The sequence below is a fragment of the Zalophus californianus genome, chromosome X (assembly GCF_009762305.2).
Source record: "Zalophus californianus isolate mZalCal1 chromosome X, mZalCal1.pri.v2, whole genome shotgun sequence".
Taxonomy (NCBI): Eukaryota; Metazoa; Chordata; class Mammalia; order Carnivora; family Otariidae; genus Zalophus; species Zalophus californianus.
In genome coordinates, this window is record NC_045612.1 from 92,983,069 (window position 1) to 93,010,963 (window position 27,895).

At 39.1% G+C, this 27,895-nt stretch overlaps 3 protein-coding genes across 15 annotated transcripts in view; 1 reads left to right on the plus strand and 2 right to left on the minus strand.

The window, feature by feature from the left end:
* The window catches only part of CASK (calcium/calmodulin dependent serine protein kinase), a 357,703-nt gene that overhangs the window by 180,972 nt on the left and 148,836 nt on the right, over positions 1-27,895 (plus strand). The gene's annotated exons all lie outside the window — the stretch shown is intronic.
* GPR82 (G protein-coupled receptor 82) lies at positions 1,755-27,778 on the minus strand. The gene is made up of 6 exons (XM_027608011.1): positions 27,754-27,778; positions 23,546-23,639; positions 22,786-22,840; positions 6,274-6,396; positions 4,071-4,130; positions 1,755-3,933 (listed from the first exon to the last, which is right to left on the minus strand). Exon 6 carries the CDS (start codon positions 3,896-3,898, stop codon positions 2,888-2,890), a length of 1,011 nt encoding a protein of 336 aa, XP_027463812.1. The 5' UTR covers positions 3,899-3,933; positions 4,071-4,130; positions 6,274-6,396; positions 22,786-22,840; positions 23,546-23,639; positions 27,754-27,778; the 3' UTR covers positions 1,755-2,887.
* Positions 20,965-23,593, minus strand: GPR34 (G protein-coupled receptor 34). Its single transcript, XM_027608010.1, has one exon. The coding sequence runs from the start codon at positions 23,558-23,560 to the stop codon at positions 22,424-22,426; it is 1,137 nt and encodes a 378-aa protein (XP_027463811.1). The 5' UTR covers positions 23,561-23,593; the 3' UTR covers positions 20,965-22,423.

Consider the following 27,895-nt stretch of genomic DNA (forward strand, 5'->3'; position numbering starts at 1 on the left):
GCCAGGGATAGGCTGGGAGAGTCCTTACCAAATAAAGGAGATTGACATCTTCCTCTTCCACCCAGGAAGTAGAAGCTCTTCCAGCTTGAGTAGTCTAACCGTAAGTGTGCTTGTCTAGTCTTAATGGTTGTGTTCCTAATTAGTAGTTTGAAAGCCACCTTAATGAGAGTGTGTATATGGAAAGGAGAAAAGGGAAAACAAACATTTGTCGTGCCTCTTTTCTGTACAGAAGATATAATCTTGTTTGTTGGCCAACGAGCCAAAATTTGGGGCTTCTGGAATTGTGTTTGACTGTAACCCACGCATTAAAAACATTGTTTTTCTCAAGTGGTTACCAGAGGGCAGGGGAGCGAGGGAATGGGTGAAATAGGTGAAGGGGGTTAAAAGGTACAAACTTCCAGTTATAAAATAAACTAGTCATGGAGATGAAAAGTACAACATAGGGAATACAGCCAATAATATTGTAGTAACGTTGTGTGGTCACAGATGGTGGCTACACTTACCGTGATGAGCACTGAATAATGTATAGAATTGTCAAATCACTATGCTGTGCACCTGAAACTAATCTAACATATAACATGACATCGTATGCCAACTATTATAATAAAAATTTTTTGAGCACAGTTTTGCTGAAATCTACACTTTATAAAGGTAATTTAGAAAGTAGTATTTCATATAAAATATTTACCGTGATATTAAGTGGCCACTTTGTCAATTACACAAAAAAGTTCAACATGATTTACAATTACCTGTTCAGGAAAGTGCCTGTGGTGTGAAGGTAAACACAGTGATAATAAGCTCAGGACAGAATTAAAATGGGAGTTTTCTGTCAGAATGAGTAACTTAAAGAGAAATTGCATACCTCTTTTCCTGCCTTTTTTAAATGTAGGAAACTCTACTTTGATAATATTTTGTATCTTTTACTTAAAGTTGTGGCAAGGTGAAGTGATGTTTTTAATAATGATTTTTAGAGGATGTGTATATATATATATATGTTATATAGTGAGATTTAATACTGTATCACTTACGTAAAATGAAAGCAGTGATTGGACACCTCTGTTTACAGCCAGCACTTAGGGAATCACCTAGAGTTCCCAGGTCTGCCTTTGTGTCTGCAAATTAATCCGCCAGAGATCAAATCGCTGCTATGAAAGAATAGATGTACACTGTAAACATTTGAAGCCAGTGTGCATTTTCTTCAGACTTTTTTCTGAACATTTTCTTCTCTCAGTTAAGCATTGAACTATTCTTTTTTAATGAAAATTATGCAGATGTGTTAGAAAAACCTCTAGTGGCATTGAACACATGGCTCTTGGGGAATCTGTACAAGTGTGTTGTTTCTACATTTTTAATTTAGGAACAAAACATGCTGTGAGATTAAAGCCTTGGAAGTGCTATGTGAACTTACTTTAAACTTCTTTCCGAGTATCGAAAAAATGACCACGAAGAGAATAAATGAGTCTTTGGGCAGTCTCTAATGAAGTAACAGGTTACCATTAACATTTATTCAGCTTCAGTTTCATTTAACTGTTTTTGTCTGGTTCTTATCTGAGCAGAGAATGCAAGTGCTATGGGTGTAGAAATTGAAAGCAAACTACTGCTCAAAAGGCGCTTATGATCTTTTTGGGAAAATAAAACACATAAAAAATTTTTTTAATTAGACTGTATATAGCACAGAGTATAGTCCCCATCATTTATCTTCCTGACAAGACTACATGAAAGAAAGAAATGACTGAGAAATGCTTACTGTTTAAATATTTATTTAGGTATTGGAGAAAATTGGGGTGACTTAGCTATGCACTTCAGTTTTTTCATCAGCAAATTGGCATGCTTTATGGTGGTGATGATTAAAATACATGCAAAGCATATGAGCAGAGTGCCTGGCACATAACAATGCTTAGTGAATGACAGCTACTCAGAATAGTAACATCATCTGATTTAATAATAGTAGCTATGAACTACGTAGCATTTTTCCATTCTACAAATGATGAAATTAATGCTTTAAGAGGGTAAGTAATTTACTGAGGATTGTCTGGCTAAATAAGAGGTTTAGCTAGGATCGAACCCAGGGAATCTAACTCCAGAGACCAGTCTCTCAACAAAAATACTATTATACTGCCCTTATTATTCATTCATCTGTTTTCACAAAAATTAATTGAACATATCTACATGCCAGGTACTGTTTGTCATTAATCACATTATTTATATTGAGTACAGAGGGAAGTTTACAAGATGTGGTGAAGATAGGCATATAATGACATTGTATTTGCTCTTTATTTTGACCAAGCCTAACCCGAATATTTAAATATATTTATAAAAACACCAGCTTAATAAATACTGGACTCAACGAATATTACTTCTTGAAGTAACATAAGCAGATGATACAAGATAATGCGTTTATAAAACCTTGGATTTTTGCACTCTATTATTCATACATCTAGATAGGACTTAAGCGAGATAATTTCTGATTCACTTTTTTCTTTTACTCATTTTTAAAGTTACCAACAGAACACTAGCCATAGATGGGCCCTTATATTGCACCTACTAGAAAGCAGAAAAGTCATAAACCATTTGCTGCTTTATCCTACAGTCATGACCTGTTGTGTTCTAAATAAAAGCATACACAGTTGAGTTTAAAGAGAAGATGGTCTGTTGCTTTCATATGCAGTGAGATCCCTTTTAACATGCTTGACTTGCCTCTGAGAGTCTCTGCCATCTCAACTTGCAGTATTAGTAGAGCTATAAAGTGAATTTTATGATTATTTCTAAAACCAAAGAGGTTTTCTTTCAAGCTTTCAAGCAAGTTGTGACCCGTTAATCATGTAGTTCAGTATCCCTAGTAGCCATATAAACACTTTTCTATTTGGTGGTGTTTTCTATTCAGAAGTCAACTATAGGCTTGTATATGTGGGGAATCAGATTTTGTAAAGAGATTATATAGTGTCTTTTTGAACGTTTTATCTAAAAAAAGAAATATAATGGGGTCTGTGCTACTTCTGGCTGATGCAAGACAGGTGAGGACATTTTTAATTTCAATTAAATAATTCAGTTGCTGACAGTTACCACTTTGGTGTAGAACATAAAAAATGGGTTTAAAAATGCTATATGGAAGGAAGCAAACTATTAGTAGAACCTGGATGACCAAAAGATGCCTTTTCACAGAACTGTAAATCAGATCTTTCTCCATAATGGATGTACAGGTCCTTATTTTTCTCAGATGGCTAACAAAAGAGTAGTATGATGTTAGTACAACTAAAAATGAAAATCCAATAAATGTGGTTCCAATGAGGCCTGCAGTCTGCGAGGTCACGGCTCCTAGTTCCGTCTGCTGGTTATAGCACACGTTCTCGTCTCCTTCTGTAGCTTCTACAACTGAGTAATATATGATAACCGGAATAATTATGCCTAGTACAACTCCCCATATGTAAACACACAGTTTTCTAGCAAAGTTGGGCTGGCGAAATTTTTTCAGTAAGTGGCCATAAAATACTTTCTCGTAGCACGAAGTGGTCTCTTGTACTGAATCCTTTTTCATTAAAGTAGCATAACGGCTTATGGCAATCCAACTTAAAATTAAGAGGCTGACAAACATACTTACATGCATGGATAGGGTTCCCAAAAAATTGACCACCGTGCATTGTGCGGATCGATATTCCCATTGAACACCTTTCAGGAAATAGATACCCATGAAAGGCATGGCACTGCACACAAGTAAGTTTGCTGTCACAAGATGTGCTAGGTAGATGTGCGTTGATGTTTTCTTGCCTATTTTTGTTAAAAATACCCATTGAGAGAGAGAATTTCCAAAGAGACCAATGATGCAAAGGAAGGCATAAATGATTGGCAAAGCCATGGAAGAGATCCTGGATGGTTGAATACATGTTGAGTTGTTACTCATTTATATCAGATTTTCTTGGAATTTTGTCTCAGGAGCTAGAACAGAATGGCAGATATTTAATATTAAAATTATAGATGGTATTTAGACTGAATAGTTTTTTAAAAGCATTGGATGAAATAAAAGTAATGTAAATGTATTTGAAGGGAGAGGGAGAGTATAGATGCTTTCTCACCTTTTCTAATCACAGTCGTCCAGTGGAAATAAAAGACTTGATTGTGAGTAGTATCTTTGTCTAAAAAACCAGATTTGATACAAATAGTTAAAGGCCTGAGGTTTATCATTCTTTGATTGGTTTTTTTGCCTAGAAAGGTAATAAAAATATTTTAAGGCACATGCCAGCAATACATATTGGCCAAAGGAAAGTGTTGGCATAAGTATTTTGTGGCCACCTTAATAGAAGACTAATTTAAATTATCACCTTAATTGTACATAAACTGTACATAAATACTTTTCAAAATGGTGTCTTTTCATGATGAGGTTAAAGCACCTCTCTATAATCTAGTACCATTAGAATAGTCTCATTTCGTATTTCAGAAGTAAACTTAATCCTATACAAACACTCAGACAAGATCCTGAATCGAACAGAAGGCAAGTATAGTGACCAAGGATAGACACCAAAATCCCAAGATATTTACCAAAAGGCATCAGTAATTTCCTATTTCAAATATTTAATGTTAAACTACCATACTTCAATTTTTTTTAAACGTTTACTTTAAAATTCTATGTCAAAACTGTAGTTGCTATGCTTGTTGGTTAGAGTGCCCTCATGTGTCTTTTTGTATAATTTTAGTACCTTGGTTTTTCAGAGAATATGATTTTTTAGAAGATATTTTAATCACAGCATAAATGCAGGCATGGTTTTTGCTTTTTTATGTCTTATTTTTGTTTTTAAGTTTATTTTTTTGTAGTAATCTCTACACCCAACATGAGGCTCGAACTTAGGACTCTGAGATCAAGCATCACATGTTCTTCCAGCTGAGTCAGCCAGGTGCCCCTATGTCATATTTTTAAATCTTTCCTTTTTTTTTTATTTTTAATCTTTCTTGCATCAGATGGTACAAGTGTTGAAGAGTCACATACAAACTCTTTTTCATTATTTTGTTCATTCCTTATTTCTTTCAGGTGGGAATAACAAGTTATTGGATTCTGGTCAAGTAAGAATCATGAGCTCTATTCAGAATGTGCCACATTTCTCTGTGTTTATCACCATAGCTTTCTAGGTACCACATTCTCGTTTATAAAAATCTAGAGTGGGGATTCTTTAAATCTTTTTTTAAATCACAGTCTTTCTTTTGATAAACACAAAAATGTTGCTGTGCATCTGCCTTCTGAGATGCCATACACTGCCTTCTTATATGCCCCCAGCCCCTCAGAGCTGTTTCACTCTCTACCCCTCTTCACAGTTGCCATTTTAAGTTTTGCATCATGGATTACAGAAATAGGGAGGGTTTTTTTCCAAATACACTGTTAAAGTTTTTAAATAATTTTTTAAACCAAGCAATCCCCACACAATGACTTTGAAAGCTTGAGGGCTGTACAATGTCTCTAGGTTCCAATACAGAGACCCTTCACTAATGTCTACCAGTGTCTATCATTTTATTTCTTTGAAGTTTTTATTTAGAAAACCGTCCAGATGCTTCAGAGAGAGTTTGTGTCTGAATCCAGTGCAGCCCAGCAAATTGGAATCTGGTTGCAGTTAGTGTACTACCAGTTGTAAATATGTAAATCCTAATCTGTACCTTGACTGATTTAAAAACCAGTCAGAGAGTGAAATAAGCCAGTTTATTTCCCACAAAAAATTTATTCAATCCAAGTAGATTTTTATATAAGAAATGGAGCTTCTGGAGTGCCTTTGTGGCTCAATCCATTAAGCATCTGCCTTCAGCTCAGATCATGATCCCAGGGTCCTGGGATCGAGCCCCACGTCGGGCTGCCTGCTCAATGGGGAGCCTGCTTCTTCCTCTCCCTCTGCCCCTGCTTGTGCTCTCTCTCTCTCACTCTCTCTCAAAGAAATAAATAAAATCTTTAAAAAAAAAAAAAAAGAAAGAAATGGAGCTTCCTTTTATGGTGCTAGTAAAGAAAAACACTACCCCTGCCTTGTGTAGATAATGCATTATATACTAAAATCTGAAAAGCTAATGGTGCTTCTGTATTCACAGATTGTATTCCCCTAGTTTCAAACTAGCCCACCTCAGACAGCATCTGCCATCACCTATTACTGTCGCCTTGCTTTACTATTTCACACTAGCAAATGCTTCCAAACAAAAAGGAGGGAGAAAGACTCTGATGATCAGTTTTCAAAATTTAAACATTTTAGTCCTGTTAGAGTTTTTATAGGGTTAACTTTTAAGCTAAAAGTAAGTGATCAGTCTTACCTGCGCAAGTAGTTTACACCAATCAAGGCTCTGTTGTTCAGGGCAGGGATGCTAAATTTCAGACTTAAAATTCTCCGACCATCCAGTATCTTTCAATTCTAGTCAGTGTGATCATGACACCAACTACAGTGGGGGGAAAAAGGAAATTAAACAGAGTATTGAAGAAATTCAATAGTTATGGTAAATGTAGCAACTACCTCTAAAAAACCTCATTTCTCTATTTCTGTGGTGGGAGGAAGTTGGTGGACAATATATATATATTGTACTTCCTTATGATTATTTCATGAACCAGCTCTACCTCAGTAGCTTTATATTAGCATGATTGGCTGAAGTTGAGTTCAAAGGTTTAGTCCCCATAGCTGGTTTTATACATCACAGTGGTAGAGGGAACAACTTCATAGTCACCCAAGAAAATATTGGTACAAACTTGTCTGTAAAATCACTTGTGGATAGTTTATTTGCAGTTCATCTTTATCAAGAATAAAAGGAAACAAAACCCAAAGTTTTCTTACCAGTAACAACTTACTAGAATTAGATACCATAGAGCTGGAATAGAACTTCATGATCATCTATGGGTACAGACCCTTCGTTTTAAGGATAAAGGAGTGAGTGAGACCCAGGGTGCCTGGGGGGCTCAGTCGTTAAGCATCTGCCTTCAGTTCAGGTCATGATCTCAGGGTCCTGGGATCGAGTCCCACATCAGGCTCCATGCTCAGTGGGGAGTCTGCTTCTTCCTCTGCCCCTCCCACCCACTAGTGTTTCCCCCCCCGCCCCGCAAAAATAAATAAGTAAAATCTTTAAAAAACAAAACAAAACAAGAAGTGAGACCCAGAGCAGCACACTGTAAGTCAGGGGTTTAGGTCCCAACTTGGTTACTAAGTGAACTAACCCATTCTACTTCCAACTGCCCTGTGAGTCCCCCATTCAGATTCAAAGTAGTGTACATTGTTTGGAGCATTTCATAATGGATTTGGAGAATTCTGAAAAGTGCCAGAATCTGAAGACCAAATATTCCTCGGATAAAATAAATAGTTACATCATGCTATAAAGAATCCAGTTTTATATATAAGATTGTTTAATGAGTCTGAACTGGTAACTAAGTGAAAGCTCAGTGTACAGCTGAGGAGCCAGACTTGTGTCACATGCTACCCTCCCTTGTGTAGTGAAACCACCGGGAGGGGGGGGTCTGAGAATGGGAACAGAAATCTAATTTCATCAAACTTGAGCACTTCAGTTATTAGTAAATCTTCATTTAAGATTAATAGGAGGACCTTGCCATTTCTCATAATCCCCAGTGTGTACCTTCTTTCATGTTGATTGCATAAATCCTCCCTAATGTTTGCTAATTGTTCTCTCTAAAACAAAAGTGAGAACTACCTGAGTGGATTTTGTTCTGCTGCTGTTCATCTTTGTAACGCTTGCCATCATTTCATTAAGAACAGTGACTCGTCTGGGGTTACATGGCCATGGATTGCAGAGTAATTTGGCCTCTCTGGAACTCCTATCATTTTTACTTCAGTAATTTCACATGTCCCAGGAAGGAATTACTTAGAACAAAAAAACGGTTTGAATTAATTTAGAGAAGAATGGAAATGGAATACTGTTTATAAGTGATTGAGAGATCATTTTAATATTACCACTTTGAGGCTTAAGCACCTTTAGCCAAAAAAAAAAAAAAAAAAAGAGAGAGAGAGAGAGAATGCCCTTGCCCTCCACTACCTTTCCTCCATTGTCCCCAGACTCAGTAAATGATACTATCACCTCCTCATTATTCAAGCCAAAAACCTAGGAATTATCCTTGATTCCTCTGTTTCCTTCACATCTCACATCCAGTCAATTCCTGCAGCTTCTCCCACCACCACCAGTAGTACCCACACTTAATGAAAGCTTATTATGTGCCAGGCATCCTGGTCTGTGTTTTATATGTCTTACTTCATCTTCACAATACCCTGTGAAATAAATAGTATGAAATATATTCAATTTAAACGTTAAGGAGAACAACCTCAGAAAGGTCACTTAAGTTGCCTAAGATCATGCAGCCATCTGTCCTCACAACATGGTGACTCACTTACACACACACACACACACACACACACACACACACACACACACACACAGAGAGAGAGAGAGAGAGAGAGAGAGAGAGCGCGCGCAAGTGATTCAAGAAAAAAAGACCATAGCTGCAGTCTTTTTTTTAATGTAGCTTCTGAAGTCAGCACTGTCACTTCTGCTGTGACATTATCTCGGCCACACGGACCCAGCAGTGATTCAGTATGAAGAGGTAAATAGCAGGAGGTGATGATCACTGGGAGCCATCTAAGAAGCTGGCTACCACAGGATGTCAGTCAACCATTGGACCAGGGAAGAGTCAAAAGTACTTCTGAAAATGATTGTCAGGCAGCTGATCATTTATCGAGCAAGAATGCCTGGATGGGTGTACGTTTTGTCATATCTTCCTGTCTCTTGATTTTTAGTGCTCTGTATTAAACGGTGCAATTCATTTAATGAATATTTATTGGAGTTCCTACTATGTTTCTAGTGGTGTGTGGAAGTCACAGAAGTATATTAGCCACAAGCTAACATAGGGTCTCCGGAAATTCAAAAGCGATTCCACAAGCAAGCCGAGAATTCAGATTAATAATGTGTGATGTGTGATACAGACTTTAAATGCTCTACAAATTAGAAAAAGGAGAAAACCATGAATCATAATGGTTCTGGAAGGTCAAGGAACTAGAAGGAAAGAGAACACATGCTAAGCTATAGTTCTGTGCTAGGTAGGAACTGGGCAGGGCATTTTACATATAAGAACTCTTAACAGTGGGTGGTAGAGGTTCCATTTCACATGTGAGGAAATTCAGTTTCAAAGAGGTTAAATAACATGCCCAAGGCAACACAACTAGTAAATTAACTTGAAAGCATGTGTATTTATTTTTTTCAGTCTCATTCTCTGCCTTTGAAAGCAGAAATTATTGGCCTTTCTCAAGGGTCAGTTAGTTGTACCTGGTGGTACTTATGGTAAGTAAACTGGGGTCCAGTTTTGGATACTTTTTACTTTGTTCAAACAGGGTTTCCCGTCCTGTGCTCTGATGTAGCAGAATTGACTATGGGAGGAATCAAGTACAATTTTCTAGTTTTTGAAAGCTTTGGACTTTAAGCTAAGTTGTATCCCATTGATAGCAATATAAATTCTTTTTGATTGAGGTGATTTTTGAATTCCTTAACTGAAATAAAAGGAATTTTCTAATTTATATTTTTCTAAGAAATACTACAACTGGTAGAAAAGCGTAAATGTCAGAGCATACAAAATTAACCAAAATACAACTTGTCAGGTAGACATATTGAAGATTACAAGTGCTGTGTACAAGTGGCCCCTTGGACTTTTCCTCACTCAGGCCACCGGTAGTTCTCTTTGGTTTCTCATTTGTCTTTCCCATCCATGCCCTCTTCAAAGTTCCGCTTCTGTTATCCAAGTGCAAATCCTCTTGTCCAACACTTCTAATTCCTTGCTACATCATCTGCCAAATACTGATCCCCTGGGTGTTCTGCTCTGACCCTTATGATTTATTTCTTGAGGTGTTAGAGTAGTTCCCCACCCCCCAAAAAATTTAAGCCCTGCCTTGTATTAAGTTTCCTGCTTTGGAGATATTTGTGTGAGTGTCAAGCGAATGTTTCACTCTGGCCCCAGAACCCATTTGGAGTCGTTCAGTAAGAATGGTTCAGAGGGCAGGCATGTGGTGATTTATTTTGACAGCCTATGGGGAGCTGTATACAGCAAAGGTGTACGAGACTTTTCCTGACTCGCAGGGATTATAGAGGTCAGAATTAGGGTCCCTTATCAATTTCCATCAGAGCCAGAACCCAGAGGACACAAGACACATCACTCATGCCTGAACTTTATTGCTTCAACTAGACAGTTATTTTAGGCTGGTGTCTAAGCTGGCTGCAGTTAGCCTTTTTGAGTACTCTTTCTGACCAGTCAGCAGTTCAGGGCATCGGGAGGCCGGTGTGCAGAAAGAGCAGATTGGCCTCACATAGTCTGTTAGAACATCACATTCGAAAGATAAGTGGTTCTCCAAAGGAGCAGGGTCGGGGGGTGGGAGGCAGTGGAAGCCTTTTATCCAGTTCAGTGCACACCCAAGGCAGTGGTTACCTTTAGGAGGAGTGAAACACAGACCTTCTACTCAAAGCTGTGGGTTGTTCAAGGCTCACTGAGCCCCCTGCTCCCTTCAGGATGTGGTGTCTGGCCACAGCCCCATCTCCACTGCACGGCTCGCAGGTCCTTGCTGCTACTGTGAGTAGCAGTACTTACGGCCGTCCCACCCTTAATCAGGGTCTCAAGAACTTCTACTTTGAAGAGCTGATTTCTCAGCAAATCATGGAAGTATCTCCCTCAAGAACTATTTTTAAAACAGCAGAAATTACAGTCCAGAGTTTGAAGGTTTATAATCGTGCAGAAAAGTGATTAGCTTTGTAAGGAAGGTCCAGTGACAAAACATAAAGGGACCTACTAATCGAAGTTTCATTATACTTCACCTTGGGCTTTGTCTTTTTATATAGGTTTCTGTGCACCAGATAGACATGGTCTTCTAGAATTGCACACCCCAATAACACTGTAGCAGTCTTGGCGGCGGTCGTAAGAACTGGAATGCCCTCTGAGGCGGCAGAGGGAAGTAGATGGGAAATTAGGTTTGGGAAAGGGAAGAAACTTCAGCATTGGATTAGATGAGGCAGAAATCTTTTTGAGGACAGTCAGATTTTGAATTTCAACATCTTTGAGTCAGTTAAGTTTAATTCATATCCTGCTTCAGAACCTACCATTTTTTTTTTTTAAGGTTCTTTGAGGGGCGCCTGGGTGACTCAGTCAGTTAAGCGTCTGCCTTCGGCTCAGGTCATGATCTCAGGATCCTGGGATAGAGCTCTACATCGGGCTCCTGACTCAGTGGGGAGCCTGCTTCTCCCACTCTCTCTCAAATAAAGCTTTTTTTTTTTTTTTTAAGGTTCTTTGAAAAGCCAAAAGTAGATAGAAAATTTTCTGAAAATGAAACATTTGATGATAGAATTCTAAAAATAATTTAGGCCATCATATTGCCCCAGGTAGAAGATACATCCCTACACCTCTGCCCTGGGAAACAACACCTCAGATTGCAGTGAGATTTGGGGAACCGAAAAGGTATCCCACATCAGTTCCCTGGAACTCTCACCACTGTCCCTTTCTTCCCAAGCCCAAGGTTTCCTGGCCAGTTTATTACCAATCATTTCTTTTGGATTTCTAGATACAGTTGTCTTGAGGTTAAGTCCCCTGCTCCATGTCACTTCCTGTCCTTATTCAAGGGGGCAAAAACAGATGTGAAGGGAAGGCAAGGGGCAGTTGGGTACCTGAGGTCTTACCACCTGTACCGTTAGTATCTGGGTTCATTTCCTCTTAAGAGCCCAAAGTACTGAAGTAACAAGCTTTCCTGAGAGCCACTTTTAGGAGGCTTATAAATGGCAGCCACTGAAGTGCTTTTTACATATTTTCGATCAATTTTTAAAATTTCTCTGAGCTAGATACTATTCTATCAGTTACTAGATGAGGAGATTTAGGCCCACAGAAGAGAAATAACTCGCCGATGGTGATAGAACTGCGAAAGCGTAGGGCTTAGACTTGGACCCAGGCAGTGTGACTTCAGAGCCCATATTCTTAGCTGCCGCCAGAATCTGGTTTATTGTGTTGGGTATGGTGACCAAGTATCCCCAGTGACCAAAAATATATCTCACTTATATACCAGTTTGCAGTTTTCAGTCTGGAAGTTTATTAACTCCTGCCAACTCTCCCATTGTAGAGGTACCTTTTTGCCTTTGTAACTGGTAAGTAATCAGAAGGTCCTATTTTGAGAGTATGTATTGTTTTCCTTTCACTCAGTTGATTTTAGCATTCATTGATGATCCTCGCCTAAATTAGTTCTTACCGTGATGGACGCAGATATATTAGCTTTGAAGTAGTCACTTGAAGGCATCACTCTAAACAAGTCTTGGTGTTGAGATAATTCTCAAAACAGTGCTATCTGTAGCATAGCTTCTAATATTACCATATTTTCTCTTCTTCCCTGTCCTCCATCAAAAACCAGCCTAAAATGTACTGTCTTAATAAACCAACAAATAAATCATCGAGGCCAGGAAACATAAGTTCTCTGGAGTGCCATACCTCCAGAAATATCTGGTAGAGAAAACTGGAAAAAAGAAAAACCACAGTTAAATGTTCGCACCTAAGTCTGCAACGCATGCCTTTGGCAGTGCTTTGGCCAGCAGAGGGCAGTGTATTACCAGCCCTAGTTAAACCTCTCTTGCAATTAAAGGCTGAAGCAGAAGCTGCCCACGTTGCTCTGTTTTCCAGCTAGAAACTCAAAACCATTTAAAAGTTTAGTTTTTTTAAGTTCTAACAGAATGATAAACGTCATTATTTTACTAGCTGAAAAACACGTCAAACGTGATAGAGTAAAAGTAATTGTGTGGACAAGGATTTCTGTCCTTAAGATGAAAACCCATTACCACTCATTCTGCCTTTAACAGGATATGGCCTTTGGGGACTTTTTTGTTTTGTACCGGCGATTATCACAAGAGTCGCCTTTGTAAAACACTCACAACTACAATCATCCTAGCAGTAAAAAATAAAGTCTTACATTTTAGTATGTGAAAGTTGTAATCATATCTTCTAGTTTTATTGAGCTTTTTTTTTTTTTAATCACAGCAATTCATGGACATAGCTTTAAAAGTCAAAGAATACTGAAAGGCTTGTAGTGAAAACATGTCTATTAATAAATGTAATTTAAAGTACATTTCAGCTAATGAAGAAAGTATAGGCGCTGTTCTCTCCCCTGTAGTCCTTCCTCCTGGCAGCTTAACACACTCTGAAGATCCTTTCATTTAAGAAACCCCCTAATCGGTTGCCTCGTTATTCCCTTCTCTCCATCAGGGGGGAGCTTATGCTTGTTTTTATCTCTGAGAACACATGGTTTGTTTAAGTCTTTAATAACCCTGCCACTCCCTACCCTACAGTGGTTTAGCAAATCAGTATCTCTCTCTCTTCCTCTCACACACAGCTTTCAAGTAAAATAATTCAAGGCATTGTCTCTCTTGTTAATGAATTACTTACTGTATTCACTGTTGCCTTTTTAGAAGTAGTATGCATAATTTTTGTTTATATTTTATATGCATCGTTTATCTCTTGCTGCATACCAGACCACCCCCAGACTTGGTGGCTTAGGACAACCACCATTTGTTCACTCTCAATTCTGTAATTTGTTCTGGGCTCAGCTGGGCAGTTCTTCTGTCAGTCTCACCTGGAGTCATTCATGCAGCTATGTATAGCTTAGTCATCTGGCAGCACAGCTGAGACTGGGCAGTCCAAGATGGCCTCAGTCTTGTGTCTAGAGCCCCAGCTGGGATGGTTGTGCAGGCTGATGATAGTCCGTCTCCATGTGATCTTTCTACTGGGTTTATTTATAATGTGTTGGTCTCAGGCTTCCAAGAGGGCAAAAGTGGAAGCTGCAAGGCCTCTGAAGGTTTTGCTCAGATGTCCTACAACGTCCACCACCTTTTATTGTTCAAAGCAAGTCACATACTTGCCCAGATTCAAGAGGTGGGCAAAAGACTCCACCTCTGAATGGGAGCTGCGGAGAATTTTAATCTACCCTCTTTAATCCACCACATTTTTTAATGTGCTTGCAATGGTAATGTAACGTTTTAACTAGATTTTTATGTCTTTCCCTGAAAATGCATTTGCATTGGCTCTTTCCTTGGGGGTTAATATAGTATGTGTACCTCAGTGTTCATGGCTTCTTGGGCAATATTTCAAAAAGAAAAGTTGAGGTTACTGTCGTTTTGTTTTGATTATTTCTTATATTACAAAGTGCATCAAAAGTATCATGAATTCATTCTGTTTCCAGAATATTAATCTAGCTTTTCAGTAAAACTAGAAGAAAAGTCTGTTTCTGCTAGTGTGATCCTGAAAGCTGGATAAATTCATTGATCTCTCCAATATGAAAGCCTAGAAGGATGTGGAAAGACAATTAGTCTAGCTCACCCCTTTGGTAGCTCCACCACCACCACCACCACCACCACGCTGGTTTGTACTCACTACTCAAGATTTCCTTATTTGCAGGATCATAAATGGAAACTATCAGAGCATGAGACCCACATTTACTTACTTAGCTGATCTCTCTCACTAGTTGCCACATATATTTGGACCTCTGTAATCAGCCCCCAACACAAGCTGACCTGTGTGTTCCAGTGTTTTTCAAGACTGGCCACAAAAGGGAACTGAATATGAACATGCATGCAAACCTCATCAGTTCCCTTTGCAACCAGCTGAAAGTTGTTTTTTAATATAGAGGAAACAGGGTTTTTCTTGTGAGTACAAACAGCTTGCAGCATTTCTGCTTCTGACAGATCAGGGGACACACAAGAGAAGACAGCACTAAATTGTGAGAAAGGCAGTTTAAAGAGAAAGTAGGAAAATGGCAAAAATTGAATTGAGGAAGAGAAAGAGGTGCTGCTGTGTACAGGAAAGGAACAAAGCAGAGGTGGGGGACCGGGGTACTAGAAAGTCTTAGTAATAGAACACGAGAAGAGGCAGGAACTGTTAGAAAGGAAATGTCTGTAACAGGAAAGGGCCTATGGCATTATTGCCAGCGGTATTAATGGAAGGCATTAAAATCTCTTGGTCCAGAAGTTTGCCATTGGATAAAATTTGAAAATATAACCCATTAGAGTGATTGCCATTCCCACCTGAGTTCATGCTACTGAGCCTGGTTTATAGCAAAGGTGCCTTGTCCCCATTTCAGAATGCAGTGTGGTGACCCATTTGGGCACTCTGATTACCGAACAAAACCACGGGTCAGTAAGAAAGCAAAGAAACCTAAGCACCTAACATGAATGTCACAAAGCTCCTAGAATCCATCAACTCATTTTAGATCTAGTTTAAACAATCTCTCTAGCAATCTCTCTAGCCTACTACGTGCTGAGCAAGAGACATAGGTCAAATTCACTACAAAAGAAGATTGAGGGAAACTGCGTGGGGACCAGTGACCATACATCAAGCAGCCCCCCACCATACGCGCACTTGTCTGAGTAGCCCTGAGGGCATTACTGCATTAGCATATGATGGCACAACAGGATTGCAGGTGGCCCCTGCTTGCCAATCATTGAGGCAGTGAATGTTCTGCAAGACCCAAAATTTCTATTCACGGGATCTAAAGAACATCTAATCCAAACTTTATTAAATGCCTGAAATACTTTGCTACTTTCCCAGCCTGCTGGGGATCCATACTATATTGAAACGCTTCGATTAACAAATAACTCACCGGCTTTCTATTTCATTTGAGATCTATAATTATTAGAAAACCCTCTCTTACGATCTGGTGAAACATACCTCTTGCAACTCCCATCCTTCACCGATACTCTTTCAGCTTTTGCTCTCTGAAGCTACACACACACATTTTTGCTGTAATGTCTTTCCTTTAGTCTTCTGCTTTAAGGCTACATCATCTCATTCTCCGTCTGCAAATTCTTTAGCGTGGTCTTTGAGAGCTGTGTATCAGAAGGCCAGGGTTGGGGCACCTGGGTGGCTCAGTTGTTAAGCATCTGCCTTCAGCTCAGGTCATGATCCCAGGGTCCTGGGATCGAGCCCCGCATCAGGCTCCCTGCTCCACGGGAAGCCTGCTTCTCCCTCTCCCACTCCCCCTGCTTGTGTTCCCTCTCTCGCTGTGTCTCTCTCTGTCGAGTAAATAAATAAAATCTCTAAAAAAAAAAAAAAAGGCCAGGGTTTATCTAGATTTTTTTATTAGAAAGTTTCTTTCAAGCGAAAGAGAAAACGTCTTACTTTGCTTGTGGTGTCTGGCAAAAGAAACCGTAAGGAAAGGAGAAGGCCCACACCCATACAAGTGATTAACAACCATATAAACAACAAAAGATTAGTATCCAGAATACATGCCATTTCAACAATTTGAAAGAAACGAAAAGAGAGGCAACTAATTAAGGGGGAAGGGGGGAGAGGCCCAGATATGAACAGGCCATTTACCCAAGAAGAAACCTGAATGGGGGCGGGGGGGGGGGACAAAACATGAGCCGATGCTCCATTTCAGTTGTAATCAGGGAAGCACAAATTAAAACCACAGGGAGATGCCATTCACACCTACCAGATGGGCAAAAGTTAGTAAATATGACAAAACCAAGTATTGGGAAACAACTCATGTCTCACTAGACTCATGTCTCACTAGTGGGAGAGGTGTATAAATTGGTAAAATCACTTTGGAGAACGGTTTGTCAACAGAGATCAATTGCAGATGCGCATACCCTTATGAGCAAGCATTTCTACTTCTAGGTGTCAACCATAGAGAAATTCCACACATGTGCACAGGGTGTGCAAGAGACCATGGTTTCTAATAGTGAAAAAGTGGAAACCACCTAAGGGCCCACTGTCAGTGAAATGGAGAATTGAGCTATTGTTTGTTCCCACAGTGAAACACTGTGTTATCAGTGCAATGAATGAATGAGACCTACATATATCAATATAAACAGAAATTGAGTGAAAGAGTTACAAAAGGATGTAGTAGTCAGGTACTCTTTATGTCCATTTTAAAAACAAAAACTAATGCATATTGTTATATATACCTGTGTTATAAAAGTATAAAAATGCACATCAGAATGATACTACTAACTTCAGGGAAGAGGATACCTCAGGATGAGCTTTAGTGAATCTAGCTTTGGGGGTTATGTCTGGGTACAAGAGAACAGTTAAGCAAATAGGGCCAAGTGTTAACATCTGTTCAATTTGGGTGATGGGTGCTTGCTGCTTACTGTATCGTGTTTTCCCCCTCTTTTGGATGTTTGAAATGTTTTAGAACTAAAAAAAAGATGATACATGGAATGACCCCACCAGAGTAGAACTATAACAGTTGACTGTATATCCTGCAATAACTGTATGACTTACCAAAGCAAAAAGAGATTCTATGTATCATCCACACCTATATTCAAACTATAATTAGAAACTTCTTCCAAATCTCATCTTAGGATGGTTCTTGATGCATTTCCTTGGCCAGAAGCAAAATTAATAAGGGTGAGGTGCTCTAAAACTATTTTTCCCCCATTCAGCCTGTAGGCTTTTGTACAAGATTACTGTCCATGTTTCAGGCAGAGCTTTCCCGGAATGTGCAAATGTGCCACAGCTAGAAAACCAGTCTTTAAGATTTTGGCTTTTTGACCTCACACAGTTTGGATGAGTGATAAGCAGAATTTTTGTCCCAAATACATAGTTTTTGTTTTTGTTTTTGTTTTTAAGACATCTCAGTAGTTAACCATTGGGCTTGGGCAGAAGGAAATGAAAACAAAAAAGCATTGTCTTAGTGGAGACAATGTCTATGGAGTCAGAGTCTAACTCACATCCCCTCCTGTGTAAAAGGTAGTTTTCCTTATACCACTGCAGTGTAGATTAAATGATGATAATGTGTGTCCAGTGCCTAACAGTGTAAAGGCGCATATAATATCTCTATTTATAATATAAATATCTCTGACTTTGCTTCTCATTTTCTTGCATGTGAACTTGAAAGGGGGGAAATAAGAGGCATAGCAGAAGGTTAGGACAAACCTAGCACTTCCTTTCCAGCTCTGAGTCTGTTGTTACCACCCCCCAGCCAGCCCTCCTGTCTTCATCTGCAAACCAGACTGAAAAAAGACGTGGCCTCAGCCAACGTGAGAGTATGCCTTGGTTTCTATCTCATCTGAGATGACACAATTCAGATTACATTCTGAGTTTCGAATGCTTTCTTCTGATGAAAAATAGAAGTTTCTTGGCAAGTTGTGGCATCTGGAGTTGGTGCCTGACCTAAAAGGCTCTCCTCATAGATGTCACGCACGTCTGTTGTGAATGTTTTTCCCACTCTTGCTTTTGCGTTTATGTTTGTGTGTGGTTTTGACAAAAAAAAAAAAAAATAAGCTATGCATTTTCCCTATAGTTATTTCTATTGTTTTATTAGTAGGAAGTTCTTTCCCATATATAGATGAGTTAGTCACCTATTTTTAAATCTTTTCATGGTTCCATTATTTACATTTAACAGTCTAATCCACTTCATAATGTTTTGTGTGTGACAGGTGAGGCTGTAAACTGACTTTTGATTAATAAGCACAGCACTTTTTATTAATCCATCCCTTCCTTCCCCTATGCTTCTCGTGTTGTCTCCCTTTATTTGTAGTGGTTCTTTCTGAGGGAGGGAAGTTTGTCACACTCACTCAGGTTTTCAAAAATCCACTTAACCCCATTTTGCAAGATTCTAGCACATCTTGAGTAACAGAATCTTAGGTTTCCCTCTGATTGTTCCTGCCCCTACTCTGTTGAGACACATTAATTATGTCATATTATCTTCTCCTGTATCATTGAGTGTCTGCTTAGAGATGTGTATTCTGTTCCAGTGATAAGCTTATCCTTGTATCTGCTGCACAGAGTTCTCCTTATTGAAAGATAAGAATATATTTTAATATCTGGTAAAATAAGTTTCCATTCATATTTCAAAAACCTAGGGCACCTGGGTGGCTCAGTTGGTTCAATGTCTGCCTTCGGCTCAGGTCATGATCTCAGGATCCTGGAATTGAGCCCCGCATCAGGGAGCCCACTCCTCCCTCTCCCTCTGCCCCTCCTCCTTGCTCATGTCCTCTCTCCTCTCTCTCTCTCTCTCTCTCTCTCTCTCTCTCTCTCTCTCTCTCACACACACACACACACACAAATAAATAAATAAAATCTTTAAAAAAAAAAAAAAACCTTAAAAAATAGCCTGTTAATATGTTTTGGCAAAATCCAGGTTGCCTGTTGGGAGAACTCTATTTCATGCTGTTTTTCTCTTGTGGGTAACTTTCAGTAAGACTTTGCTTCAAAGAGTTATAATTTTATTAGTTCTACTTTTATACTGGCAGGACTGAAGAATCCATCTTAAAAAGAAGTTGAAAATAAACCCTTCTGTACTTGAACAAAATTTCCTTTTTCTGTTGACCTGATCCTAGAAAGTTAGCCATCATCAAACCCAGCTCTGCACCGAATACTTTTCCAAAATGAACAGCAATACTCAGCATTGGGTCTCAGTCTGGCAGCCAGGCAGTTAATTTTGCCCTTGTTTAGTTTTGCGTATGTGAGATGCTATTTAGAAACTTGTTCTGAGTATCTTTTGCAAGGTGAGGATATGTATATACTTGGGAATTTCCTTTTTCTAAATGCTTCTAGAACTAAACGTCGGGTTGGGGGATGTAGGGACAAGTGTTTCCTGCTTGCAAACACTAACGCTCAGTAAGAAATAAAAGATGATATATAACAAATAGCCTTAAATTCAGTAAGTCAGTAGCATGTTAAAAATTTACAAACATTTGCAGGATTCAGGTTACTCTAAGACACGTTATTAGTGAAACTTCTATCAATAAACAAAATCCATTATAAACTTAAGCTCAGATTGACTTTTATCAAAATTTATTTTACCACAAATATTATACCAAGAATTAATGTACTTTTTAATTTTTTTTTAAAAGAATGCCATTGTGTGGGGCACCTGGCTGGCTCAGTCAGTTAAGAGTCTCTTTTTTTTTTTTTTTTTTAAGATTTTATCTATTTGTCAGAGAGAGATAAAGCACAAGCAGGGAGAACGGCAGGCAGAGAGAGAAGCAGGCTTCCCCACTGAGCAGGGAGCCCAATGCAGGACTCGATCCCGGGACACTGGAATCATGACCTGCACCAAAGGCAGACGCCCAACTGACTGAGCCACCTAGGCATCCCAAGCGTCTGACTTGATTTCCACTCAGGTCATGATCTCAGGATCGTAGGATCTGCCTGTGTCAGGTTCCGTGGCTTCAGAATTCTTTCCCTCTCCCTCTGCCCCTCCCCCACTCGTGTGCGCACACGCAATGTAATTTAACCATTCAGGCTGTTATGTTTATAGTAGAGACATGTAGGGATATAAAATGCTTACCAGTAATGTAAAAAAAAATTTTTTTTACCTTTGAGAACATGAGGGAAAATTTAGTATTGTTATATTTTAAAACCATACAAACAGAAATACCAAATTTCAGTTTGGTGGTATTTGCTAACATTGTCAGTGCAGAGTAATATAAATTTTTTCTGAGCCACTAATTTTTCTGCAAATTTCCATTTTTATCCTCAAATGATTCTTGTTTTTTTTTAATGTAATTCTGCTTTGACCTGGTCTTTATTCAATGAATAGCATGCACTTACTAATATATGGCTGCGCGCTAATTGTATACAAGCCAAATCTCATTAAAATAAATTTAACCCTAACAAAATTCTTCATACTCTTTAACATTGATTCCCCAGCCATTGGCCCACCTGAAGTTTGAAGAATTATTCTAACTATAAGAAATTCTCCTACTCTGTGACAAACTTATGAATGGATCCTTGGACTTTGTCATAATAGCTTTTACATATTTACTCAATGGCATTCTGGTTCTGTGTGTGACCAAAAAACTGAATAAATGCTGGACAAACTTTTAAGAACAGTTGCCTTAATTACATCTCCTGATTACAACATATGATGTCCAATGCAGCTATATCGAGATACATTGACTAGGAAAAAATAAAATACACCCAGTTTTTCAATTCTGTTAAGCACCCCCTTCCTCCCTCCCTCCCTCCCTTTCTCACTCATCTCATTCGTTCACTCATTCAGTTATTCAACAGATACCTATTGGTCACCTGTGTGCCTTGCAACACATTAAGTTCCCAGGAGCCCTTGCTAAATACGAGCCCTTTCTCTTAGAGCTTACTCTCCAGTTAATTTTGAGCATACATGAACATTTCAGAATTTGCTCCCTTTAATTCTAATCTGTAACTTTCCTTTATTATAAAATATTTCAAACACTCAGCAGTATACCAAAAATAATAAAGCAAATACCCAAGTACTATCACACAGGTTTAACAGACATTAACATTTTGCAGTGTTTGCTTCAAATCTCTCCAGCTATAACCATTAACTTTAAGTTGGTGTGTTATGCTGTGGATAGTATGCACATTTTATACTTTTATTGCGTATCTATAGATCCATAAAGAATATGGTATTTCATGTGGTTTTGTATTTTACATAAATGATTTCACATGGTGTATACCTTTTTGCAGTTGGGTTTTGGGGGGTATTTTTCTATTCAACATTGTTTTTGATAATTCTCCATGTTGATGCATGCAGGTGTAGTTCATTTCATTGAAGCGCGGTATAATACCCCATTTTGTGAACAGTTTATTTCTCTATGCCTTTGCTGATGGATACCCAACTTAGGTTGTTTCCAATTGTTTGTTATCATGAACCAATAGTTCACTGAGCATCATTATGTATAAGTTTTCTTGTAAACATGTTTGAGTGGTTCTGTCAGATGTATACCTAGTATCAGACTTGGTGGCTCATAGGGTGTGCCTGTTTTCAATTTTACTCTATCAGAGCATGGTCCAAGATGGCTGAGTCACTTATAAATCTGTTTTAAGTAAGGTGTGGGTTCAAGTCCTTATTGCTAGGCTATCAAATTCTTAGTTCATCTGTTGTTTGATTTTTACTGTACAGTATTTAAATTCTTTCTATTTGATCTAAAGAGTGATAGATAATGGGTGATTTCATTTTATACTTAGAATTTATTATTTCATCTGTTATAGAGGTTTAGGCATAAATGAATACAGTAGCAAATTATACAGGCTTTTTAAATGAGAAAGAACATGCATTTTCTGACATTTTTGTCAGTCCGCCAGTCATTTAACTTACTTTTTAAATGCACTTTAAATTAGTATTAAGTGCTTGATTTTGAGTAACTACGTTAGTGACTTGAAAAACCATGGCATTTCAATTATTCTGTTGTTAAAACCATAAATTTCAGTTAACTCTGTAATCTATGTTAAGAGTGTTAACAGCATACTTTGAAAAGACTTTACATACAGATTTAAAATCTAGTGATAAGTATAAGCTTTTCTTTCCCTTGAAATAGTTTATAACTAAGCAAATGAAATATCACAAGTAAGCAAAGAGCTTTGAGCAGATCTGAGCTTTGCAAATGCTAGAACTTTGTTTCATAATTTTTAGTTCTTTAAGGAATTAAGAGGTTGTATTTTTTCATCCTTTTTAATGTGTTTACCGCAAGTGCTTTAAGAAGTAGACTGAATTTTAGCTGCAGCAGATGTATCATGCAGGGAGTATCCTGGTTTAAATTCTGAAGTGCTTTCACTTCTGCTCGCTTCCCCTTGAAATCGTCTAGAAAGAAGTTGGCACATTATTTTGCGGATGTTACTGGACATCAGGAAATACATGACTGGATCTAAGCAGCTATTGAAAGATGAGAAAACCAACATGATCTCATTGGTTTTGTGAATGATTTCCTTCCAATAGCAAGACGGCCTATTTAGCTGTGAAGATATATAGACAAATCGGAAGGCATGATAGGGAACAAAACATACAGTAAAAATGATAAGTACGATAAAGGAATTTCGGGCTGTTTTGGCATATTTACCAGAGTTGGGAAATTTTGACCTCCTTTTGGAAATCCTCAGTAGATTCTTGCCGATCTTAATATATGAAAGGATTATTAGTAAGAAAATTAGCCAGAACATTACCACAAGAACATAGTTAAAAATTGCTTCTCCTTTGGCATTATGCTTCTCTCTATAATGGAAACACATTGTGGAATTATGATCTTCTTTCTTAAGGGTTAAAGTAATCATAGTTAAAAATACGGCCAGAGCAACTGTCCATACTGTACAGCAAACGTAAATACTTTGTTTGGTTGTTACTGCCCTCCGCTGTTGTATAGACCGATTAATTTTTATGTAGCGATCCAAACTGATAAATCCAAGCAAAATAATGCTAATGTACATGTTCATATAAAATAGTGTTCCCACAACCTTGCAAAGGATCACACCGAGTGTCCACTGGTTCCCGTTAATGTGATACATTATTCGGAAAGGCAGGCAGAAGATTAGTAAGAGATCTGCAATGGCTACGTTCAGTAGGTAAATCTGTATGGAATTTCTTTTGCGGTGGATACCCAGAAATACATAGAGGGCAATTATGTTTCCAACCAGTCCTATGATGAAAATAACAGAGTAGGATATTGTTAACAGGCTAGAAAGTAGTTTCTCATCCATGGAACAGGCAGTAGTAGTATTTGGGTCTCCTGAGGGGTTCAGCAATTGGTTGCTGCGATTAGCCATAAAGCTGCATTTCTGGGAGGAGGAAGGCCAACTGCGGGCTGTAGCATTCAGCATTGTTACCATGTGACTTCTCATTGTCCGGTGTAGGGATCAAAAAGCGGAGGCGCTAAATGACATGTTCCTCGTGTGTAGCTTTTGTGTCTTCAGATTTTTCCTACAACAGAATGCAACATCGAGTCATTTGCCTTTCCTATGGCTGCACTATACGTTCAAGGTTTGTTTTATTTAAACTTCCATAGGGAGTTTGTTATAGGAATAGAGATGGAGGTGAAGAGAAATGACAGCTCACACTGCTCAGATAAGGGTCAATTTCCCTAAAGGTAGTTACAGCCATGAGTGAGCTGGGCCCACTGCTGACCCCTGCCCAGCTTCCTGCCTTGACGCCTTCCCTTAGATATGGCAGTCATTCATTTTGACAAGGGCTACCACACGGCATAGGACAGATAAACTGTGTCAGTGTCCCATTCCAGGGTGGGAATAGAGGAAAGAGTCCTCAGTGTCTTCCTTTGCAACCTAAGACCCAGTTGGGTGTATTAAAATCATTTGCCTACAGGGCAGGCGGACAAAGACCAAGAGAGCAGAGCACCTGCCTCCTTAAGCAGACTATTCTAACACTGCAACAGGAGAGCAAAGTAGGCGAACAAAAGCAAGTCAGGTGGCAACGGCCGCCAGTTAGGCCAAGCAGTCTCCTGACCTAGAAACCTAGAGTGATAGTTAGATGGAAAACAGGATGTGCATTCCAGGATTTTGAAATAACTAACTGCAGCTTACTATGCCCTGGGTTAGGTAATTTGCAACTGTTGCTAGAACCTTACAAGAGATAGAGTGTGGATTCCACTTGTTTGTGGCAGCAGAGAATGTTAATAATGCTACCTGTTCTTGGCCCTTTCCTGGGCATTGATTGCTATGAAGAACTCAGCCTGGGAGGCCATCATAAGGAGCTAGAAGACAAGGAGAGAAGTTTCCAGGAGGTCTCATCCCTTTCCTTTCTTAGAGCGACTGCCCCTTTTCTCTACAGCAGCATCTTAGCAGAAGTAACATAAAGGTGTTCAGAGCAAGGTTACCAAAATCAGACCTAACTAACTCTGTGACCTTGATCAAACCAATTAATCTTTTCTAAGCCTCAGTTTTCTTATCTGTAGGAATGCACAATGTGTATGAAGAACTTAACCCTAGCACATAAAAGTGCTCCATGAAAATTAGCTTTAAAAAAAAAAAAAACAAACCTTTGGACTAATCTCATTTTAGTAAATATTTCACACCTGGCTAAATACTACATGGAAAACAAAGGTGAACAAGACCAAGATCCTGCTCTCAGTGAATGTTTTTTGTAGGCATGTGCATTCAAATTCTGAATGCTATAATGTAAAGTGGATTTGAATTACAGTAACTTCTTGATGTGGCATGGTACACAGAGAAAAAACATTTGGAAGAACTTAGCCTTTCTTAAACTTCTATCTATAATTTGATCGAGAAGAAACCATGTCACTGAGGATAAAATTCCAGTTTAAAATGTCAAAGGGGGAAAATTGATTCCAGGGAAGAGGAACCAACTGGTGAAGAGGAAGTTATGTAATCCCTGGTAAGAGCCTGTCTGCAGAGTTCAGGTCATTGGGGGAAGGGAGGCAGGAGGACCAAGTCTAGTCTGTCCTGTGTCTCAACTGCAGGAAGACCGATGTCGGCAACGTTTATAGAAACTTACAGGCATGCTTCTGGTGATCTGAGATTCTAAAAGGAAAGGGCCATCTAGGAAGAATGGCAGGCTGCCAAAAAATGAAGCTGATAAATGTGATCTAGATTACCAGGAAGAGGAAAAGGGTGCCTGAAGGAGGAATTTGCATTGTGTGGTTGCGTGGGGAGCTTGCAGAAGCTCAGGTAGAAACTTCTCATAGCCCCCGATGAAAGGGACCTTGATGGCAAGTGATAGGATTTTGAGAGCTCAGGTAGCCAAAACGACTGCAAGGACTCCTCTGTAAGTGGTTCTTTTTTTTTTTTTTCCTTCTCCCATGCTGTATTTTAAACTCCGTTAGGGTTATGAACCAAGTCCTTTTCGTTTGCCTCTGTGTACCAAGTGCTCAGCCCAATAAATCTTACTGAATGAAAGAGGGAAATCAGTAGAAGAGTAGGCGAAGTTCTACATGCGGATCTCAAAATCAGCAGTTCAAGTACAGGAAGGGCTTTAGCTGCAGTAAGAAACGAAATTGCAATGGACTGTGTGGTTGCTGTGTCGGTAGCACGCTGCGGCTGCAGCAAAAACTAACCCCCTTCTTTGGTTAAATTCATAGATAGGGAGTGTCTTAAATGAAGACCGTTACTCCTCATCTGAAGGGTGTTACTGCCAGCTGGGGAGGGCCTCACCTGGAATGCAGTGTTTCATCCCAGCAGCACACTTGGAAACTGCCACAGAACAAAAGGGGACAAAAGCCCAAATCATGTCATAGGAGCAAGCTGAAGGAAACAAGCACCTCACCCTGGAGATGGATTTCACCCTGTGATCCGTGTTTTCAGAAAGCAGAACAAGGACTAGTGAATAGAAACTGCAGAGACAGATGCTGCCTCCTATTAAGGAAATGTTGTTCTAGAATGAAACAGTCTATCCTGGGAGGCAGTAGGGGTCTTAGCACCAGAGATCTCAAGACTACCACTGATGGGTGCTTTGTAGAAAAGATTCTCGCTGCCTCTCACTCCAGGCTGCATATTGGAATCCTTTTGAGGGCTTTTTAAGGATACCAGTGCCTGGCTCCAACCCCAGATCTTCTGATTTAATTGGTCTGGAATGGGCTCCAGGCAATGGTTTCCTTTAAAAGCTCCTCAGGGGATTCTAATAAGCAGCCAGAATTGAACCCTTGAGCTAGATGGCTGGACCATTAACTAATACTTATTTAGCAGTTGCAGTGTACCAGGCACATTTATATTACTTCATTTGCATAATCCTTATTGTAACCTTGTGAGGTCGGTATTACAAAAGAGGTAATGAGGGTTCAAGAGGTTGTGAACTTTACCCATGACCACACAGCTCTTAAATGGCAGTACCCAAGCTGGGACTCAGATCTGCCTAGCTTTTAGGGTCCATGATCCTTTTCGCTAAACCTCACTCCTCCTAATCCCATAGGATCAGCATTTTCTTCTTTAATGCTGAGTTCTGTCAGCAGTATTTAGACATGATTCCTTTAACATTCTCCACATTAGCGTTTTTTTTTTTAGTGATTTTTTAAAAGATTTTATTTTGAAGTAATCTACGCTCAGTGTGGGGCTCGAACTCACAACCTCAAGATCAAGAGTCACATGCTCTACCGACTGAGCCAGCCAGGTGCGCCTCACACCAGCAATTTTAAGAAGAGATTATTATACCTTCTAGCTTTACTTCTTTGTAAAAAGGTATTACTCTTTTCATTTGCTCTGTCCATTTTAATAAGTAAAGAAGTCCAGAGTTTACAGAATCACAATCATTCATCGGAATGTTCAGCCTATCTCCCAGAGCATACCTTTTCAAACTTACTTCTAGGCCTGAGAGCCATCATAAAGATATTTCTAGAAAGCCGTCATCAAGATATTTCTACAAAGCACATATCCTGAAACCATTTGCCCCAGCTCTAATCTGCCAATAAAATAAATTAATAATAGTTGGACCACGTTGCCAGTAAACTTTTCTGGTTTTGCTTTATTTGTAAGCTTAAAGAAAATAAAGCAAAAGCAATGCATTTGTTTAAATACTAATAATGGCCATCATTTAGAGCCATGTATTAGATGGCTAGTGTCCAGTCATTTATTAACAAATTAACAGATTAGATTCTGTTTTACAGTTAATGGCTGATTTTCGCCTTCTTTACAATGTGTCAATCACTCACTGTTCTTAAGGCCATTTATTGATGTTTTAAAAACTACTCATTTGATTTAAGAATGGCCAATGAGAACAAGAAACAAGCCACTGTGTTCGCATAGTGGACTAATTTCCCAGTGGGCATTACTTGTGACTCGTGTGCTATATTGACATGGTCACGATGGTTTTCTGAGAGTAGATGGTAAAGGGTTTTTTTTGAAGGTTGTTACTTGACAAATCCTGAAGTTTGTCCCCCTGTATTAGTACTGCGTTGTACCCAGCACCACCACTCCCCGGCCAACAGTTTTCAACTGCCTCATGTCAGAGCTGCTGTACTGGAGGGCAGCACCCAATACTTTCTGCTGTGGCCTCCAGAGAGCCCAAGGTTTCTTAAATGCACTCTGGGTATGTTTGTGAAAACATCACATTGCTATGTGAAAATACATACCTATTTGGCAATGGCAGCAACCTTTCACTATAATTTGACTTGCTGATGACCGAGTCTTTCAGGCCATGCTTCAAAAATTGCATTAATTGCTGCATACAGAATAAAAATTGGAAGCACGTTACTGTGGAAATAATACTATTAG

Excerpts from the sequence above, each read along its gene's own strand:
- GPR82 (XM_027608011.1), bottom strand. The coding sequence starts at position 3,898 with ATGAGTAACAACTCAACATGTATTCAACCATCCAGGATCTCTTCCATG.
- GPR34 (XM_027608010.1), bottom strand. The coding sequence starts at position 23,560 with ATGAGAAGTCACATGGTAACAATGCTGAATGCTACAGCCCGCAGTTGG.